The sequence below is a fragment of the Leptodactylus fuscus genome, chromosome 11 (assembly GCF_031893055.1).
Source record: "Leptodactylus fuscus isolate aLepFus1 chromosome 11, aLepFus1.hap2, whole genome shotgun sequence".
Lineage (NCBI taxonomy): Eukaryota > Metazoa > Chordata > Amphibia > Anura > Leptodactylidae > Leptodactylus > Leptodactylus fuscus.
Window position 1 is genome coordinate 167,185 of NC_134275.1, and position 22,421 is coordinate 189,605.

The 22,421-nt window shown below is 46.3% G+C and overlaps 1 protein-coding gene across 2 annotated transcripts; it reads right to left on the reverse strand.

The window, feature by feature from the left end:
* Nucleotides 1–301: 301 nt before the first annotated feature.
* On the reverse strand, nucleotides 302–20,645 carry ZC4H2 (zinc finger C4H2-type containing). Of its 2 annotated transcripts, XM_075259022.1 has the most exons (5): nucleotides 20,480–20,645; nucleotides 14,526–14,697; nucleotides 9,101–9,273; nucleotides 1,820–1,982; nucleotides 302–1,214 (listed from the first exon to the last, which is right to left on the reverse strand). In XM_075259022.1, exons 1-5 carry the CDS (start codon nucleotides 20,530–20,532, stop codon nucleotides 1,101–1,103), a joined length of 675 nt encoding a protein of 224 aa, XP_075115123.1. In that variant the 5' UTR covers nucleotides 20,533–20,645; the 3' UTR covers nucleotides 302–1,100. The 2 variants fall into 2 exon arrangements, with proteins under 2 accessions (XP_075115123.1, XP_075115124.1); XM_075259023.1 differs by lacking the exon at nucleotides 1,820–1,982.
* Between the last annotated feature and the right edge of the window lie 1,776 nt (nucleotides 20,646–22,421).

A 22,421-nucleotide genomic window follows, 5' to 3' on the forward strand; every position in this document is an offset into this window, starting at 1 on the left:
CCAGTCGTGAACATTCACAACTACATATTAGGGTTGAATGACCAGGTGCAGGGGCAGCACACCTCACAGGCACCGAATTCCAAGGGAACCGGGAGTAGACTGCAGCAATAGGCAAGTAGTGGAAGTGGCGCTCGCAGGTCAGAAAGGCACATGTTGGTTCATTGAAGTTTATTGAGAAGTAAGCACTTCTAAATGCAATGAACTTTAATGAACCAACAAGTGCTTTCTGACCTGTGAGCGCCACTTCCACTACTTCCCTATTGCTGCTGCAGTCATAATAGGGCTATTACATTCACCACCTCTATGACAACTGCAACTGGAAGAAAGTCAGGACATCTCCATACAAATTATATGATGGGGCTCAAATTAATTTTAATGTGTATGGCCAAATTAATTAAACTAAGAAGCTGTAGCACAGCACACTTGGTACCTGTGGGTCCTTACTATGGCAGCACATAGTATGCCACTGTATGGTGCTCCATATGGCACCATTTACAAGGCTATTGTTCTCTAGTCTAGAAGCTCTCGATTATCTGGTTCATTCGCCACCATACAGTATAAACTTTAGCCTTATCATTTATGCACAAGCACATGCAGTACCTCTTTGCTCTCACTTTTCTCCCCTTTTATTTTAAGGATCCATTTGCTTGCGAAAATCATGTAATTCAGGTCTTTTAAAGTAATCATTTAGAGTGTTCTTTGTCTTACGTAATTGACATTGTTCTTATTCTGATAGCAATGGAAATTTTTGTTCAAAGGGCAGGATGTGAAAATAGCACCAAAAACGTCAAAAAAATTTTTTCCCCTTTTTTTTTTTTAACTAAAAAAAATTACAACAAACACTGGGAATGTATGGTCGTAGCAGAGTTACAGCAAAAACAGGTACAAGATTCGGCTTTGTTTTGCAGCTCTGTTTTCTGCTAAAACTGCGCCACCGTAACAAAACAGGCCCATTGTGCTTACAACACGTTAAATAGAAAAAACACCACACGTTCAGTTCAAGGTTTCACAGGCTTCAGGGCGAGCATGGTTACATGTGTTACTAGAAAGTATTCGGGGGGAAAAGGGATTTTGCAGGTTTAGGAAGAGGCTACAATCTTCTATTCGTCTTGCTTCCGTTTGGGCTTCTTTGGATTTCGAGACCGACTCTTTGCTTTGCAAAGTGGGCAAATGGGTGCGTTGCGATGAATCTGCTGGTGACAAGACAAGCAGGCCTGGGGGAATAAAATACACCTTTAGATTGTGCAGGACCACAGTTGCAGAAAATTTGTAGAGTTTATACAGTACAGTCTATCATGTGGAAGTTTTTTCTTTGAGGATGATACCTAAAAAGCTTTGAGTCTCCACATCTGTCAACTATGAACTACTAGCAAAGATAATATGAGTGGAGGCAACGGTGATGTCGTCTCTTAATACATAGTAAAGTTGACCATGCACCTTCAATAGCAGAAGGATGAATAATAGAGTTTTCCCACAAAGCAAATGATCCCCTTGCAGATAAGTGGGGGTCCAACTGCTGAGACCCCCTCTGATCAGGAGAACGGAGGACTTTTCATTTCAATGGGAGTGCAATAAATAGGCAAGCACTGTACGACCGCTGTCTCTGGCAATGTGTGTGCAGTCTGGTCACTGCTCCATTCCAATTCATCTGATCAATGGGGGTCAGAGTGATCAGACTGCAAATCCATTGGACAGGGGATTCTTTGTTTTGTGGGAAAATTTCCTTAAACATTAACCTGGATTGCACTTTAATATCTTCCTAAAAAAACACTTAAAGATGTAAATGTGCTCCTTGTAATGGAAGAGCTTGCCCAATTACCTTCATGGGAGGCGGCTGCTGGCGGAATGTGGCTGTCTGTCTGGTATCCTGCTTTCTGGCCACTTGTAGTTGTTGGGCGGCTGCTGCTGCTGCCGCCAGGGATTCTGGTATCGGCGGCTCCTGAGGCTCTGTCTGCCACTCGGCTTTCTGTTTTTCAAAATAGCTACAACAGAGAAGACGTATCTTACATTCATGTTCCTTCAGAATTGGCGTTACATTTGCTGTAGCCATGGTAGTTATGTATTGATTACTAACAATGGCGTATAGTGAAAGGGGTTGTCCAGGATAGACTAAGAATTAACCACTAAACTGAACCTCCTCCCCCGCCTATCTTAAATTTACTTCAATTTTTTAAAAAAATAATCTATAATTACTGCAAGCCGGTCAGGTAATGAAGGGGGTGTACATCTCACCCAGACTACTCAGGTAGTTTACACTTTTACACGCTTACACCCCCTCCATTACCTGACCGGCCATCGGCTTACACCCCCTCCATTACCTGACCGGCCATCCGCTTACACACCCTCCATTACCTGACCGGCCATCGGCTTACACCCCCTCCACTACCTGACCAGCCATCCGCTTACACCCCCTCCATTATCTGACCAGCCATCGGCTTACACCCCCTCCATTACCTGACCGGCCATCCGCTTACACCCCCTCCATTACCTGACCGGCCATCCGCTTACACCCCCTCCATTACCTGACCGGCCATCGGCTTACACCCCCTCCATTACCTGACCGGCCATCCGCTTACACCCCCTCCATTACCTGACCGGCCATCGGCTTACACCCCCTCCATTACCTGACCGGCCATCCGCTTACACACCCTCCATTACCTGACCGGCCATCGGCTTACACCCCCTCCACTACCTGACCGGCCATCCGCTTACACCCCCTCCATTACCTGACCAGCCATCGGCTTACACCCCCTCCATTACCTGACCGGCCATCGGCTTACACCCCCTCCATTACCTGACCGGCCATCCGCTTACACCCCCTCCATTACCTGACCGGCCATCCGCTTACACCCCCTCCATTACCTGACCGGCCATCCGCTTACACCCCCTCCATTACCTGACCGGCCATCGGCTTACACCCCCTCCATTACCTGACCGGCCATCCGCTTACACCCCCTCCATTACCTGACCGGCCATCGGCTTACACCCCCTCCATTACCTGACCGGCCATCGGCTTACACCCCCTCCATTACCTGACCGGCCATCCGCTTACACACCCTCCATTACCTGACCGGCCATCGGCTTACACCCCCTCCACTACCTGACCAGCCATCCGCTTACACCCCCTCCATTATCTGACCAGCCATCGGCTTACACCCCCTCCATTACCTGACCGGCCATCCGCTTACACCCCCTCCATTACCTGACCGGCCATCCGCTTACACCCCCTCCATTACCTGACCGGCCATCGGCTTACACCCCCTCCATTACCTGACCGGCCATCCGCTTACACCCCCTCCATTACCTGACCGGCCATCGGCTTACACCCCCTCCATTACCTGACCGGCCATCCGCTTACACACCCTCCATTACCTGACCGGCCATCGGCTTACACCCCCTCCACTACCTGACCGGCCATCCGCTTACACCCCCTCCATTACCTGACCAGCCATCGGCTTACACCCCCTCCATTACCTGACCGGCCATCGGCTTACACCCCCTCCATTACCTGACCGGCCATCGGCTTACACCCCCTCCATTACCTGACCGGCCATCCGCTTACACCCCCTCCATTACCTGACCGGCCATCCGCTTACACCCCCTCCATTACCTGACCGGCCATCCGCTTACACCCCCTCCATTACCTGACCGGCTATCCGCTTACACCCCCTCCATCACCTGACCGGCCATCGGCTTACACCCCCTCCATCACCTGACCGGCCATCCGCTTACACCCCCTCCATTACCTGACCGGCCATCCGCTTACACCCCCTCCATTACCTGACCGGCCATCGGCTTACACCCCCTCCATTACCTGACCGGCCATCCGCTTACACCCCCTCCATTACCTGACCGGCCATCCGCTTACACCCCCTCCATTACCTGACCGGCCATCCGCTTACACCCCCTCCATTAACTGACCGGCCATCGGCTTACACCCCCTCCATTAACTGACCGGCCATCCGCTTACACCCCCTCCATTAACTGACCGGCCATCGGCTTACACCCCCTCCATTACCTGACCGGCCATCCGCTTACACCCCCTCCATTACCTGACCGGCCATCCGCTTACACCCCCTCCATTACCTGACCGGCCATCGGCTTACACCCCCTCCATTACCTGACCGGCCATCCGCTCACACCCCCTCCATTACCTGACTGGCCATCCGCTTACACCCCCTCCATTAACTGACCGGCCATCGGCTTACACCCCCTCCATTACCTGACCGGCCATCGGCTTACACCCCCTCCATTACCTGACCGGCCATCGGCTTACACTCCCTCCATTACCTGACCGGCCATCCGCTTACACCCCCTCCATTACCTGACCGGCCATCCGCTTACACCCCCTCCATTACCTGACCGGCCATCGGCTTAAACCCCCTCCATTACCTGACCGGCCATCCGCTTAAACCCCCTCCATTACCTGACCGGCCATCCGCTTAAACCCCCTCCATTACCTGACCGGCCATCGGCTTACACCCCCTCCATTACCTGACCGGCCATCCGCTTACACCCCCTCCATTACCACACCGGCCATCGGCTTACACCCCCTCCATTACCTGACCGGCCATCTGCTTACACCCCCTCCATTACCTGACCGGCCATCGGCTTACACCCCCTCCATTACCTGACCGGCCATCCGCTTACACCCTCCATTACCTGACCGGCCATCCGCTTACACCCCCTTCATTACCTGACCGGCCATCCGCTTACACCCCCTCCATTAACTGACCGGCCATCGGCTTACACCCCCTCCATTACCTGACCAGCCATCGGCTTACACCCCCTCCATTACCTGACCGGCCATCCGCTTAAACCCCCTCCATTACCTGACCGGCCATCTGCTTACACCCCCTCCATTACCTGACCGGCCATCCGCTTACACCCCCTCCATTACCTGACCGGCCATCGGCTTACACCCCCTCCATTACCTGACCGGCCATCAGCTTACACCCCCTCCATTACCTGACCGGCCATCCGCTTAAACCCCCTCCATTACCTGACCGGCCATCCGCTTAAACCCCCTCCATTACCTGACCGGCCATCGGCTTACACCCCCTCCATTACCTGACCGGCCATCCGCTTACACCCCCTCCATTACCAGACCGGCCATCCGCTTACACCCCCTCCATTACCTGACCGGCCATCTGCTTACACCCCCTCCATTACCTGACCGGCCATCCGCTTACACCCTCCATTACCTGACCGGCCATCCGCTTACACCCCCTTCATTACCTGACCGGCCATCCGCTTACATACCTCCCCCCCCCCTCTTCTCCAGACCGGAGTGCTGGGCATTTGTGGCCATCACAATGTTTAAGGAAATTTTCCTTTCATCAGGTCAGTGAGAGGAGCTGCAATGGAGGCAAAGTTTGGCACAAACCTTCGGTAGTAGCCCGCAATGCCAAGAAATGCCCGGACTTGCTTCTTGGTTAGCAGTCTTGGCCAGTTCTGTATTGCCTCCACCTTATTGATTTAGGGCTTTATTATCCCTTTTCCGATGACATAGCCCAGGTACTCGGCTTCCTCCAGCCCTAAAGCCCATTTCTCAGGGTTGATAGTAAGGCCGGCCTCACTTATGGAGTCCAGTACTGCCTGCACCTTACAGAGGTGACTTCCCCAGTCTGGGCTATGAATGACCACATCGTCCAGGTAAGCCGCTGCATAGTCACAATGTGGCCGCAAGATCTGGTCTGTCAACCTCTGAAAGGTAGCAGGAGCTCCATGCAAACCAAATGGCCTAACCCTGTACTGGAACAGCCCTTCCGGAACAACAAAGGCAGTTTTCTTCTTGGCTTCTTTAACCACTTCAGTACCGGGCCAATTTGTGGTCCAGGACCAGACACATTTTAGGTTTATTTTGTATGTGCGGTTTTGAGGTCTGTAACATTTTTCTCGTACGTCTCAGTCAACTAATTTTTGCGTCTTTTTTCGGGGACACATAGGGCTTTATTTTTATGTTATTTTTATTTTCAAATGTGTTTTAATTTTTTTTTATATCCAGGAAAATATAAACAAAATAGGAGGGAAATTGTGTCTGGTTTTCACTTTATTATTATTTTTTTTTATTTAATAACACAAAGTGTCACTGAAAAACTTTATAATATAGTTTCTCCTCTCCGTTACGGTAATTTTTATTTTGTATGGTGTCGTCGGGGGTGGGGCTATAACCTTTAATAACAGCGTTTTATTAGCATATTATTTATTTTTATTATTTTATTTACATTTTTTTAAAACTTTATTTTTTTATTTTATTTTTTTTTCCACATTGTGTCCCCATAAGGTGATAAGAGACCTTTGGGGACATCTGATCACTTATTTTTTTGTACTGGAGGCTGATTTCTCCTATAACTGGGGCTGCTACATTTAACCTCAGATACAGGAGGAATCCAGCCTCCTGCACACTGTATATACAGCTTACTGAGCTGATCTGGGGTCCTGTAGGACCCAGCAGCTCTTGTAAGACTGCTCCCAGCGGATCACGTGTCCGCCGGGTCAGAGGGCAGCTGAATTATGGCTGCGACCATAGCCGTGTATACAGCGCTCATTGATCGAGAATGCAGGGGAGGTAATAAATCTGCCCTGTCTTCTCTCTGGGAGCTCCGGCTGAAGTTACAGCCGACTCCTATTGAAAGCAGCTGCACGATCTCCGTGCAGCTGCTGTGTTCTGACTGGACGTACAGGTACGTCCTGTCAGAACTAGGCAACCACTTCCCGGACGTATATAGTCTATGGGCGGTCCGGAAGTGGTTAAACAGAGGTATTTGCCAGTAACCTTTTGTCAGGTCCAGTGTGGTTATGTACCTGGCATTACCCAACTTCTCAATCAGCTCATCAACCCTGGGCATAGGATAAGCGTCAGACTTGGAAATCTCATTCAATTTTCTAAAGTCATTGCAGAACCATTGCCAAGTACCATTGGGCTTTGGTATCAATACAATTGGGTTAGACCACTCACTTTTGGACTCCTCAATCACTCCTAACTCCAGCATGTGTTTGACCTCAGCTGACCCCACCTCCCTACGTGCCTCTGGTATTCTTTAGGGTTTGAGGTTTACTTTCCTCCCAGGTTCTGTCTCTCCATGGTGCTCTATCAGGTGGGTACGCCCTGGTAGATCAGAGTACTTGCGTCTATTCTTCTGCAGGAACTTTTTTGCCTCTTGTTGTTGGGGCACTGAGAGGGTCTCATTCACACGGACTGGAGGGATTGGTGGCAACGAATCACCCACCTCTGTATTTGAGGCCACCAAGGATTCCCTCTAGTTCCAGGGCTTAATCAAGTTCACATGGTAGATTTGACAAGGCTTCCTTCTCCCTGGTTGGTGAACCTTATAGTTGACTGGCCCTACTTTTTCCACAATTTCATAAGGGCCTTGCCATTTCGCTAAGAACTTGCTCTCCACAGTAGGCACCAAAATAAGGACTCTGTCCCCTGGGTTAAACTCTCGGACTCTGGCAGAATGATTGCAAATTCTGCTTCGGGCCTCTTGTGCACTTTGCAGATGTTTTTTTACAATTGGCATGACTGTTGAAATGTGATCCTGCATTTGAGCTACATGCTCTATGACACTACGGTAGGGGAATTCTCCGTTTCCCAGGTTTCTTTGGCAATATCAAGTAAGCACCTGGGGTGTCTACCATAGACTAATTCAAAAGGGGAGAATCCTGTAGACGCTTGTGGAATTTTGGTAAATGCTCAGTATTGGGCTGGATTTTTTAGGAATGGCAGGTAGGTTGGTAGTGGGACCTGTCATTCCACCCCCCTCCAGTCCACACTTTGGGGATGTTCTGGCAGCGACTCAGCTGCAGAGTCTCCTTGTCAAGGAGGCTTAAGAAGTTGCTCCAGCAGCAACACTTTGGCAGAGTTTGGCTGGAGAGCTGACAGAGAGGTCATATTTTTGGAGCTGTGTCCTGAATGATTCTACTGCCTGTTTGATTACTGTTATTCTAGGTGAGGTCACCTATTCTGTGTTTAGTTACAGCCTAGCCGGGCAGGGATTTATTTTTGTATTGTTTCATTTTGTTGCTGCACTACCTTTTTCAGTGAAAATAAACTCTACCTTTGTTTTGGACTAAAGAAGCTGGACTTGTGTGTCTATGCCACCCCACCTAGCAACCCCAGACCCTGACATTACCCATATCCCATGAGCAGTCATGTGACCACCCCAGGGACACTTTCTGATAATCTGATGACGTTCCATTTCACTGTTTCCAAAATGGAATGTCATCATTACTCTTCCCCCCCAATCTGTATCCCCATCAATACTTACCAAGCCTTCCAGCTCCTTACCTCTTCCTCTCTGCTAGTAGTGGGCGGAATAGGTTAGCTAGGAAGACAGGGGAAGGATGGGAGGTGCTAGTAATGAGCGGGATCACTAGGCTAGGAAAACAGGGAGAGGGTGGGTGGGGCTAGTAATGGGCATGATCGCTAGGCTTTGGGAGGTAGGGGGAGGGGCTATTAATGAGTGGGATAACTAGGCTAGAGAGACAGGGGAGGGTGGGAGGGGCTAGTAATGGGTATTTTGCTTCTTTAACTCAATTTTGTAAACTTTTTGAGCTGATTTTCCCCACCACACTACCCCTTTTAGCAGTTATACAGTGCCCTACAAAGAAGCCATTGATACTAAGTGATGGATGAGAAAGCGAAAACCTCTCTCATCCATATACTTAGAGGTTTGTAAAGAAGAAATCAGCCCCTTTAAGACTATGAATAAACTCGCCTCTGTGTTACAAAGAAAATCAAGTCCCTTTAAATCCTTAAAGGAAGTCTGTCAGCGGGAAAATTAGTATCAAATTAACGACCATACTGTACATTGTAGAGCTGCTTCTACACTTACCAAAAATGCCTTTCTTATTCTGCTATGCAGATTCATTTTCATGAAACTCACCATTTTACTTTTATGCAAATTAGCTGTAAAGGGTCGTGTCTTCTCCTACCAGGGCTTATTTAGAGCAGAGAATGAAGCCCCAATACAATGGGGCCCTTTTAGCCAACTTGTAGAAAAATAAAATGCTGATTTTCATGAAAATGGAGCTGCAATGCAGAATAAGAAAGCCATCTTTGGAAAGTTTAGAACCGAGTAAGTATGTTACTTACTCCAGAGAGAGTTTTTCCTCCTCTTCACACAGGTCCGGCAGCCTCTGTAGACCAAGAGTCATTCTGAGGGCATCGACATGTTCTTTCAGGGGTTTGTATTCTTCATGTAAGCGTCGAGTGGACTCCAGCAATTTGTTCAAGTCGTTCTCTGACTGCTTGATAGTGTTTTCCATCTGCAGTAGAGATTAACAGCATCACCATGTTGGTTGGTTTTTGGAGTTTGTGAATTGGGTTACATAAAAGTTCAAGTGTAAAGAAAGAATATTGTTACATGTCGATACTACTAAATGCTGATAAGACGACCATTAGTACAACTTATTGACTGAAAGAAAGATTAACAGAAACCCATTAGGTTGATCATTAACCTGAGCAGGTCCCAGTAGTAGTTATAGGAGTTTATCACTGTCATATTCAATGTCTAGGATATACGTAGTATGAAATATGTCATATTACAGTTCACTTTATGCTATGTCTTAGTTAGAAGCGTAACTAGGAATGGCGGGGCCCCCAATTCCTGCACGCACTATTATGCTCCATAGTGGCCCCTGCACACACTATTATGCTCCATAGTGGCCCCTGCACACAGTATTATGTCCCATAGTGACCCCTGCACACAGTATTATGTCCCATAGTGACCCCTGCACACTGTATTATGCCCCATAGTGGCCCCTGCACACAGTATTATGTCCCATAGTGACCCCTGCACACAGTATTATGTCCCATAGTGACCCCTGCACACTGTATTATGCCCCATAGTGGCCCCTGCACACACTATTATGTCCCATAGTGGCCCCTGCACACAGTATTATGTCCCATAGTGGCCCCTGCACACAGTATTATGCCCCATAGTGGCCCCTGCACACAGTATTATGTCCCATAGTGGCCCCTACACACAGTATTATCCCCCATAGTGGCCCCTGCACACAGTATTATGCCCCATGGTGGCCCCTGAACACAGTATTATGCCCCATAGTGGCTCGTGCACACGCTATTATGTTCCATAGTGGCCCCTACACACAGGATTATGCCCCATAGTGGCCCCTGCACACAGTATTATGACCCATAGTGGCCCCTGCACACAGTATTATGTCCCATAGTGGCTCCTGCACACAGTATTATGTCCCATAGTGGCCCCTCCACACAGTATTATGTCCCATAGTGGTCCCTGCACACAGTATTATGCCCCATGGTGGCCCCTGCACACTGTATTATGCCCCATGGTGGCCCCTGCACACTGTATTATGCCCCATGGTGGCCCCTGCACATGCTATTATGCCCCATAGTGGCCCCTGCACACAGTATTATGCCCCATGGTGGCCCCTGCACATGTTATTATGCCCCATGGTGGCCCCTGCACATGCTATTATGCCCCATAGTGGCCCCTGCACACAGTATTATCCCCCATAGTGGCCCCTGCACACAGTATTATGCCCCATGGTGGCCCCTCCACATGTTATTATGCCCCATGGTGGCCCCTCCACATGCTATTATGCCCCATAGTGGCCCCTGCACACAGTATTATCCCCCATAGTGGCCCCTGCACACAGTATTATGCCCCATGGTGGCCCCTGCACATGTTATTATGCCCCATGGTGGCCCCTGCACATGTTATTATGCCCCATGGTGGCCCCTGCACATGCTATTATGCCCCATAGTGGCCCCTGCACACAGTATTATCCCCCATAGTGGCCCCTGCACACAGTATTATGTCCCATAGTGGCCCCTGCACACAGTATTATGCCCCATAGTGGCCCCTGCACACAGTATTATGTCCCATAGTGGCCCCTGCACACAGTATTATGTCCCATAGTGGACCCTGCACACAGTATTATGTCCCATAGTGGCCCCTTCACACAGTATTATGCCCCATAGTGGCCCCTACACACAGTATTATGCCCCATAGTGGCCCCTACACACAGGATTATGCCCCATAGTGGCCCCTGCACACAGTATTATGCCCCATAGTGGCCCCTGCACACAGTATTATGCCCCATAGTGGCCCTTACACACAGGGTTATGCCCTAGTGTGGACCACCCATGTACAATTATTATATTCTCAGTTCTTTTCAGACCCAAGAGTATAATAATCGGAGACCCAGGGGAGGATACAAAAATAAAAAAAACAACGTTACTTACCTCTCCTAGGCTCCGGTGCACTCCCGGCTGATGTCAGCCATCTTCAATAACGCAAGAGACGTCACTTGAACCAGGGCTTGCAATGCGACGCATAAGGACACCAGTCCTGACCCACGTGACTTCTGTGATGTCACCAAGTAGGCCTGAAGACTTCTGGAGCCCAGAAGAGGTAAGTAACTGTGTTTTTTTTAATGTTCCCTCACCTCTCCTGGCACTCCGATCATTATACTCGGGGGTGTGACAAGACTTGGAAGAAGTAAAAGGATTTCTTTGCATAACAGAGATTAGGACAAAAAGAAATTGTACCCTTACTCAATACCGTCTTCATATCATCAATACAATGTAGCCAAACAAGCGTCCAGTATGTTGCAGGATATTGGATTAATGTATATGTACTGATGTTACAGACGTAAAATGAAATGTTACAGAATGACAATGAAAGAATAAATATATGGCATTGTCTATTGGCATCCTGGTAATCCCTGCCATTGTTAAAATGCCAAAATCTTCCCGGAAATTTGAAGTTCAGAGAAGCACAAACTAGCGTCCTTGTAATTATATGTTTATTAATGGGTCGTTCTCCCTTTGGAATAAATATTGTCAGATCATTGAGGTAAATGAAGCAAAGCTCACTGTAACAATTACAGCAAATCTTCACCGTGGGGATAATGTCACATACAATTACGTTCCTATGACATTTACCCAGCAATTTGTATTCCGGTACGGATGACTGGAGAGTGAGCTCAAGCATCAAGAAATATGGAGATCCGATTTTACAGGATTCCTACCAGCCCCAGCTAGGCTGGTGAGATTAAAGGTTACGTCACGGCACATAGACGGCATAAATGTGATATTGGTTTATAACTCATAGGTGATTTTAGAAGTATGGATATGAGGCCTGGTTCACATCTGCATTCGGTGTTCCGTTTGGGGAGTCCGCAAGGGAATACTGAACACATTGAAAAGCAGTGAGCACTGAAAGCACACGGACCCCATAGACTATAATGAGTCATGCAGAGAGGAAAGTAGTTCATGAACTACTTTTCTCTCCGCATATTCCATGCAGTCACCGCGTGGAAAACACACAAACTCCATTATAATCTATATGGTCCGAGTGCTTTCCTAAGCTCAATGCTTGTCAATACATTCAGTATTCCGTCTGGAAGGGTCCCCATGCGGACTCCCCAAATGGAACACCAAACGCAGAGGTGAACATGGAGTCATTGTTATATTGCAATATATTTTACTATCCTATCCTATAGTTGACTTGACTTTCAAGGGCTCGGAAATGCACCAAGCACATTCTAAGAACCAAGAATCGCAGATAGGTAAATAGCACTAAGTCCTTCCAGACCAGAAAAATAAATCATGAAGAAATTACAATGTAATGACCTGAATAATGGTTACAAGAATCCTACATATCGATCACTGTAATCTAACAAATCTTGGAACGAACAGACCAGTGTAAACATATTATATTACCCGCTGACTATTGATCCAGGGAGCGTTCTCAGCGCTAGGTAAAGGAACCCAGCGCTTTTTGACCTTTCCATCATGTTAACATTCTTATTTTTTTGCCATCCCTTTGTTATAAACATGTTACTACAAATAAAACAAGGAGTCCTATACGGGTTACTGAGATTTTAGGATTGACATGGCTCCTGGGGCACATGTACATTTCTAGTTGCTATAGTAAACTTTCCAATACAACTATATAAAGTTTATAGTATGTAGCAATTCTGATTCTTACAATGATCAAATATCGTGCGGGTCCATTAGAAGAATGTTGACATTCCCTTATATCCTAATGTATATTAGGATTATCCTATAATTATATTATCCTAATAATATGTAGCAGTCTTATAGGGTTGTCCAGGGTTTTATACCAGGAAAGAAAATGGATTGCTTATCATTGGTTGGACCCGAGTCCTCCTTCTCTAGTGGAATTGATATCTAGAGTTAATAATACTATTAGGCTGGAGAGGGGCGTATATATACAGAGAAAGACCCAAACTAAATTTGAAAAAATTTGGGGAGCATGGTTAGACACACCTGGCCTTCCCTCCCCGTCTCTGATTAGGGACAGATCTCTCACTTCAACTTTCTCTGTTTCCTTGATCCCCTGAATGCTATTCTTTACATGGAAATCAAAGGAGGTTCGGGAGATTTAGCAGGGGGTCCTAATGGACTTCCCCCCCTCCCTCTTTATGTGTCGGATTGTGTCTCCATATTTACTTTGAATTGTTATTGTGTTGCTGTTGTTTTGTCGATTGTTTGATTTTTTGTTAAGAAAAATTTGTTAAGAAAAATTATCTGATTAAAAAATGTAGCAGTCTGACTCCAAACACCCCAACTAGTCAGGTGGCTGAAATGATCAAGGACATGAATAGGATCACGAAGAGTCAGAACCCTGCCGATCTAACACTGATCCCCTATCTTATGGATAGGAAGTGACAAAGCCTGTACTATATAATGAGTGGATGCATCTCCGAAACAGGGGCGTACCAGGCCTCAGGGACTCTGCAATCTAGCAAATAGATTTTTTCTCTCAATAAAATGTAAAAATAGAAATCCAGTCCAGAGCCATAAACATTTGGTACAAGGCATCCAAAACTAGGCTCGGAAATAAAAGCATAATTGCCCAGAAAAGAGGTTAACACTGCACCTGGGATCCATATTAATACAGTTGCATTAAAAGGATTTTCCATTGTTAGGCGTTTATGGGTCACTCAATGTTTCCATTATTGCGTATAAACCAGCCCGGAGAATGCCATACACATGTGCGGCCGAGACTCTGACATCTCTGATTCCGCTTACAGCACCAATGAAGGAGATCTACAGCAAAGAAAATGAGATCTACATCCATCTTTAGTGAAAACTACAAATAGTACAAAAAGGGTTGGTTTGGTTTTTTTTTTTAACATAAAACAGCATTTTACATAATTCGACCTGACTATAAGGTATGCAATGTCCTATAGAGTTAGAAGTCCTGCACCCAGCAGGCCCCGTTATTGGCTTGAAGGGGACTGAGCTGCGATCAGGCCATGTGACCAAAGAAAGTTACATCACCAGGCCTGTGAAGAAAAGCGGCCCTCGGCGAGCACCACTGCCACTTCAAACAACTGATCTGTGGGGGTCCCAGATGTTGGACCCTTCAGATCTTCAATCCTAAAGATAGGTCATAGATTAAAAAGTCCCAGAAGACCCCTTTAATATCACTCGGAGCTGGATACTTCTATCCCCTCGCTGTATGTATACAGCTAATGTCTGCACCAAGTACCGTACATACCACATTAATATCCGCATGTATAAGCCTCAGCTCTTCTACATGGGCCATTTTTTCCTGAAGTAGAAGATCCATTTCTTGCTTATATTCTTTCAGATGCCTCTCCTCCGACTCCAAGGACTCAAACTCTGCTTTTAGGCGAGCCTTTATCTTCTCCATCTGAAGGGTCTTGTTCCTAGAGAAAACAGTAATGTTGCAATTATCCAGTTATCCGCCACGTCTTAAAATATAGCGATGACCCTCCCCCCATACCGTGCCAACGTCAGGACAAACTACATAGGCCATAACGCCACCCTCCTGCGGTCATTTGTGCCCCTATTTTGGAGCAATATCCTGGATTTATTTTTTTACCCCATTACCGTTTTAAAGAGAACCTGTCAAATACATTTGGAACATCAACCCATAAAACAGCAGTTCTGGCCCGGTGGCATATTGTCCCAAAATTTTGCTGTATTAAAGGGAATCTGTCAAGATGAAGTTCAGCTATAAACATAGTACTAGAACAAAAGCAAAGCAAAATGTGCACCAAAAACCACAGCTTTCCATAATGTATTGACTCACCCTTAAAGGGGTTTTCCAGTACTTTCATATTGAATACCTATCCTAAGGATAAGCCATCAGGTTGAGCATGCTGGACCTCCACAGATCAGCTATCTGAAGAGACCACAGTTCATACTGTACTTTGTGTAGGCGCTATTCTTGGTGCTATAGTTCAGCCCTATCCACTTAAATGGGACTGAGCTACACACAGTCCATACAACGAATAAATGTGAGGTCACTGGCGGGAGCAGCTGATCCGTTTGTTGGAGTCAGCCCCCCTACTGATCAGATATTGATGACATCAAATATGCAAAAGTGGTATTGCACAATTTCCAGGCTTTACTTCACCTACAATTTTACATTTTCACTTTTGGAACCCATGAAACCCCTTAGTGAACCGTGGCCTTCATCAGAACTAGTCTGACAAACAATGGACTGGAGCATGAACGTTATTCTGTGAAATAGTCCTAAGGCCCGGTTCGCATCTGCATTCAGGGAGTCCCTTTGGGGACGCCATGAATGGAATACCGAACGCATTAAAAAGCAGTGTGCAATGATAACACACGGACTCCATAGACTATAATGGGGTCTTTGTGGTTTCTGCATGAATCATGTGGGGAGAAAAGTGGTTCTTAGACACCGTGCAGAAACCACATAGACCCATTATATTCTATAGGGTCCGTGTGGTTTCTTAGCTAATCACTTTTTAATGCATTCGGTATTCCATTCAGAGGGTCCCCAAGCGGACTCCTCAGATGGAATACCAAACGCAGATGTGAAACGGGTCTAACAAACCTAATACTTGTATTATTACATAATGTTGTAGTAACTCCACCACCCACTGTTACTTATGAGGACAGAGCGAGCCTGAGCAGGGAACATGTTCTGCACATCAAGAACCTAAACATATGTGCAGCTGTCCAAACAAGCAAGGCCTAAGTATAGGCCACACACAGAGTACATACTGTACATGCAGGCTTGTCATGGTATGCATAGACTAGAAGCTAAATCGTACATTGAACAGAAAGATAACACCTTGCATTAATACTTCCAAAAAGTCAACAAATTAGTTGGGACTCCTGACAAGGCTATCTTGTATGGGAAGAGACAATACCTGGTTCTGCAGGGATCTCATTCAGGATTAAGTCTATAAGAATATAACAATTCACTCAATATATCTGAGGAATGGTTGTCTAATGTTTTCAGGGGATTCTCTTTGCAAAGAGTGCAGCATCCTCTTTACTACTTGCCAAGCAAAGCGCCACACATTGCATAGTGGCTGTGCTTGGTATTGCAGCTCAGGCCTGAGCAGAAGACATTGCAAAGTCTTTCTGTAATTTCTAATGTCGGTTTTGTTCCAATTCTTCGCCTGCAGATATGGCGGCAGCGCTGCCCGTTTTAAGCAGTCTAGCTTGGATCTCATTTATAGACTATGATCTGACATAGACCGCAGCCTGTAGCGTGTTGACGTATTAGCAGGAAGGCCGTGTTTGAAGTTGCCTACAGCCCTGCATGTTATTATAAGATCTTTCGACAGCTACAAAGAACATTTCCAGGAGATACAATGACCTACTTTACATCCAGTCCGTTATGGTCGCTCTAACATTATGGTTTAGTATTTTTGTTGCAGATTTTGCAGCATTTTTTTGAGCCAAAGCCAGTAGTGGATTTAGGGAGAAGAGAAAGCTTCCTTTATATATCCTATTCTTTTTGAAACCACTTTTGGCTTGGGTTAAAAAAAAAAAATGCAGCTTTTCCACAAGAAAACACAGCTTTTATTTTTGTAATATTTGGCCTCAGTCTTACATTTTCTGCAAGAAAAGATAAAATACTGGGGGCAATTTAGCAACCCATGTATGCCAATTTTGTGATGTTGATGGGAAATAATATGGTGCACAGCTCCTTCTAGGGACAAAGATGCATTTCTTCCCCAGTTCTGTGGTTTGCTTGCCATTTTCTGCGAAGAAAATGAAACTGGCGTGAGTTATAGGAGATCTACACCAGCCCCTGACTTGTATAGTTATCCATTGCCCCTAGGGAATCTCAGTGTTACTAAAACCACAATGTATTATGAAGTATTGCATAACTTTATAACCAGAGGGGAAGGAGTGTATAAGGGTTTGTTCACATTGAACTTTTTGCAAGCGGAACTTGACACCTCAAAATCCGCCTGCAAAAATGGCTCCCATTGACTTCAATGGGAGCCAGGAGCTTTTTTTTCCTGCTAGCTAGTAGTGGAAAAAAAAGAAGCAACATGACCTATCTTTCTGCGGATTCTGCAGCCGATTCAGCTGCAGCATCCACGGCTCGGGACACGTTCCCGTTTAGGCCCATTCATTCGGGCCTAATTAGGATTGGGATGCCGTGACGGAGTTTTTGCAGGCGGATTTTGATGCGTAATCTGCCTTAAAATCCGCCTCCCATTCATTTCAGGTTCGGTTTTTTTCAGCTAGTAGAAAAAAAAAAAAAGTACCATGACCTATCTTTAGGCGGATTCCACCTGGAAAAAACCATTGAAGTCAAAGGGAGGTGGAAAAAACTCGACGCGTTTTTTGCAAAAATCGCTAACGTTTGTTTAAAGAGAATTTTCCAGGTCCATACAGTAGGCTGGAGCAAAAAAAACAAACAAAAAAAACCAAAAACTTAAAACGCCTCATAAAACACTCAAAACCCCCCCACACACATTTTGTATAAAAAAGTTTCCGAATTCCTAAAGCAGATTTTTTCAGCTTGCAAAAAACTCTGTATGAGCATACCCTTAACCTTCCGGTCCATAAGGGCCTGTGGCGTTCAGGCTGGGTTCAGATGGGGATTTCTGAAGCGGATTTTTAGGTGGAGGCCACCTCAGAATCCGGTCCAAAAAACGGCTAGCCGCGACTGGATGCCGGTGCACTGTTCCGGCATCCAGTCGCGGCATTCCGCTCTGGTTTAGGCCAAAACGAATTGGTCTATTCGGGAGGGAGTGTCGCACCGCGGATTCCGCTGTGGAATCTGCGGCAAGAAAGGGCAGCTTGGTTCTTTTTTCTGTAAGCGGCACAAAACCACTAGTGGAAAAAAAAGAAGTGAATGGTTCCCTTGAAGTCAATGTTTTGAGCCGGATTCTGACGCAGATTCCGCTTCAAAATCCGGCCCAAAATACCCAGCCTAAGGCTGTATTCACACTGAGTAACGCTGGCGTTTTTTTGTGCTTATTTTTGCACAGTGCCGCGTTAACGCCGGGCAACGCCACTGCAAAATAGCGCGGCGTCTACGCGGCGCTATGTGCAAAAATAAGCACAAAAAACGCCAGCGTTACTCAGTGTGAATACAGCCTAAGGGTGCATTCAGACTACGTAACGCCGGGCGTGTATGAGAGCCGTACACGCCGGCATTACGGCAGACTGCCGAACACTTCCCATTCACTTCAATGGGAGCGCTCGTAACAGCGGCGTTTACGAGCGCTCCCATTGAAGTGAATGGGAAGTGTTCGGCAGTCTGCCGTAATGCCGGCGTGTACGGCTCTCATACACGCCCGGCGTTACGTAGTCTGAATGCACCCTAAGTGTCCCATATCGACCAGACTCCCTTTCCAGTCTGCTCCCCTACCCCCCCATTCACACCACTCAATCTTTTCCTTGTCCAGATTGGCCTGAACAGCCCCAGCCCCAGACCGTCCTGTACTAGAATTGGTATGGGACCAATTGATGTCACATACGTTCCCTACTTTGATGCCATACTGTGCAATATGATGGATCCATTTTTTGGCAAGCAGAAGACTATTGTAATAATTTGCGGAAATTTTTTTTTACCCTATCTATCCTACTCTTGCTGAAAGGAATTAATTCCGGTAAGGGGGAATTTACACGCTGCAGTTTTTAACTGCAATCATTTTATTCTAAAATTAAGTAATGCAAATAATATCTATAGGGTGTACAGTCCTAGAAAGCTTGTGCCCCTGCTAGGTTATAGTGTAGATTAGTATATAAGGGAATTGCTGAGTAGACAATGTAGTAAAACACACATCTAATAAGGAAAATGTGAAGTAGGGCAATTCCTGTTGACTCCAGTATGGCCATGGTAATGGGAAAGTGAATACTAATGGGTGAAAGCAGATGCATTTAGTGCCTTCTCCTATTGTCCACGGATGCAGTGACTCTCCTAGGAAAGGCTTCAAGCCATTGTGTATGTACAAGAGACAATTGAAAGCCAATGAAAGGGGTGAGAATCCCTTGACTGGCCGCTTTGTGACACCACTGAATATTCTCCCCCACTGCTCGGAGCAAGAATTAACCCCTTGACTTGGAGTGATTTAACCCTGCAATTGAATTCTCATACATGCCAATGAATTTTTACTATATAGATACACAACTGCGCTACGGATATCACCTGCTGCCAATGGACTATCAAGTACTAAAGTGATTGTCACCCTATGGGGGATAATATAAGGCTCCTTCCCTATTGTATAGTAGACATCAAGGACAATTTTTACCTGTGTTCCCACAATACAAAAAGCTGCTCCATTTCTGACCCCAATAAATCTGAGAATATGTAACCTAAGATATTTGACCAGAATGAGAAAAATTCTATTAAATCCTAATAATCATAAAAGGATTTTACAATCCAATAAATATTTATAATCCATGATCAGAAAACAAATGGTCATCTGATAATCTGATTATTATCCAGCTCAGAATAACCTCTGGTCCATTGATTCATGTCCATAGTTATTGGTACTATTCGAGATTTATGGCCATATATCTCGGCCACCTATATAAAATCCCATTTGGACCAGGCTAAATTGTTGTCATGTCAGGGTACGTGCACACCGTCAGGATTACGTGTGGGTTTTTCCATGCAGAAAAATCCGTAATGGAATCCAGTAGCATTAAGGTCAATGAAAAATTCTATAAAACCTGTCTATGGGGCAGATCCCAACAAGCCCCGGAGCAAAACAGTGGAGCAGATTTTGTGATTTATTTCTATTTTCTGATATTTTTTGCTTAAAAATCTGCATGTAGGTGTATGATAAATCCGTGCCACTTGGTGCAATTTCCATGCATATAGATGCAGATTTTTCTGCATGTAAATCTTGCTGGTGTGCACACTCCCTAAGGCCTGCTAAATCATAAGATCATGTTATATTATTTTTCAATACATTTTTCTACAATATTGCAGGATGGTGTGCGCCTTGTTACCTAATAAAATAATAAAAAGCTACAGAAGCAGAGGATATGGGTGACCTTACAGGATGGCATAGTGCTATGTCTATGTGCAGCGGCTCCACATCAGCATGCTGGGGGCATCCATACAGATGCCTGTAGTGTGTGATGGTTGCCATCCTCCTGCTTGTGTAGGTGCACTGTGCACACTAGTCATCATTACCTGCCGCTGACATGCACACAGTCCTGAGTCTGAACAATGTTCTATAGTGTCCTCACCTGATCTCCTTGATGCTCTCCAGCTTACACATGATCTCCTGCTCATCGCCCATACTCAGCGCCCTACAACACAAGCGCTCACAGAAATGTAGAATAAAATCCAAGCCACACAATACAATGGACAGAACTGTAAGCACAGGCTGCGATCCAGCAAAGTGAGGCTCGCAGGTGCTGCCGGGAAATGTAGTCCGTCCCGCGCTGCTCTCCTAGGCTGTGCGAGGCTGCGGGGACTCCATCTCCCAGAAGACACCGCGCGGCCCCGCTGCCTTCACTTCCTGCCTGGAGCTGAATGTCCCCGTGTTAATCAATTTGCTGAAGCTAATGATGTGAAGGGGCTGACAGGAGGGCTAGGCGGAGGATCAGCAGCACATATTAGTCTTCCTAATGAGAGTGTGTGGCCCTGCTGCTGGGGGAGAAGTGCTAATGTCCTCGTCCATGCCTCACTGCGCCCTCCATTCATCACTGGCTTATTAGTGTGAGGGATTTATTGATAGCATTTAAAGGGGATGTCTAACTGAAAGGCAGCTTTAATGCGGCTATGTGCTGGACGGAATAAAAAACACATCTATAATCCCTCTGTTCCTGTCATGATGTCGTCGTCACACCGCCATTTATAGGTCGCGGCTACACCAAAGGCAGGTCGGTCAGTAGAGGTCACCGCTGAAGCCTGTGATTGGCTGTAGTGGCGGTCTACCCTCCAATGGCACAAAAGCAGTGATGGAGTGGCAGCAGAACTTCCTAGGCGTAGGGACGGAGGGATATATATATATATAATATATACTGCCTTGAAGGGGTATTTCCATCTTAGGCCTGGTTCATATTTGCATTTGGTATTCTGTTCAGAAAGTCCACTTGGGGATCCCCTGAACGGAAACCTATACACATTAGAAAACAGTCCGCTAAGAAACCACACGAACCCCATAGACTATAATGGGGTCCATGTGGTTTCCGCATGAAACATGCTTGCAGGACTCTTCTCTCCGCATGTTTCGTGTGGAAACCACACGGACTCCATTAAAGTCTATGGGGTCCGTGTGGTTCCTTAGTTAACCACTTTTTTATGTGTATAGGTTTCCTTTCGGGGAGTATCGAACGCAGATGTGAACCAGGTCTTAACCAGTTATCATCTGACTGCTCGGACTCACACCAATCCAGAGAATTGGGAAGTTCAGAATGGAGGCTGTCAATGGGAGCTGTGTACTTCAGCTATCTCGAGTATTCCCCTTGAATTCAATGGAGCGTTGCATGTGCTTGTCCTGCTCCATTCACAATGGAGAATCTCCCCACACTTTTCCTAATTGTTGGGGGTCTAAGCCTTCAATGCCAATCAAATATTTGTGCTTTTCTCACACTCGAGAGGGACTCAAAGCGCAGGAGTGTTGTAGCCTAGGGGAGTCAATGGCCGCCATACAGGCGCTCATCTCCAGCACCAACAAGGGTCAGTTGTTCTACCAGAAGCCAATTTACCTAGAAGTAGATCTTTACCATGTGGGAGGAAACCCATGCAAACACAAGGTGAACTGAGCACCCCAGCGCTGCAAGCAACAGTACTAACCCGCAGTATTCCAATGGCATCTAAAAGTTATCCCTTATTCTACGGATAGGGAAGAACTTGTTAAAATGGGAATATCTCGTTAAAAGGAATCTGTTACGAAGAAACTCAGTATCCAATTAGCCACAGCACATTGTAAGGGACAGTACGCTGAGCACTTGCATATTTAGAAGAAAAAACAGCGGACAGGAAAGTACTTCATCACAATCTGCTTTCATGTCCGCATGTTCCGTGCGGAGATCTCGTGGAAAGCACACGGACCCCATTATAGTCTATGGGGTCCGTGTGTTTTCACTGCACACTGCTTGCAAATGCTTTCGGTAGTCCGTTCGAGGGGGTCCCCATGCGAACTCCCCGAACAGATTACCAAACTCAGATGTGAACTAAGGG

Coding starts and splice junctions, on each gene's coding strand:
- ZC4H2 (XM_075259022.1), bottom strand. CDS start 20,532: ATGGGCGATGAGCAGGAGATCATGTGTAAGCTGGAGAGCATCAAGGAG. Junction 14,698..20,479: donor GAGAGCATCAAGGAGATCAG/GTGAGGACACTA, acceptor TGTTTTCTCTAG/GAACAAGACCCTTCAGATGG. Junction 1,983..9,100: donor GAGGAAAAACTCTCTCTGGA/GTAAGTAACATA, acceptor TCTCTGTTGTAG/CTATTTTGAAAAACAGAAAG.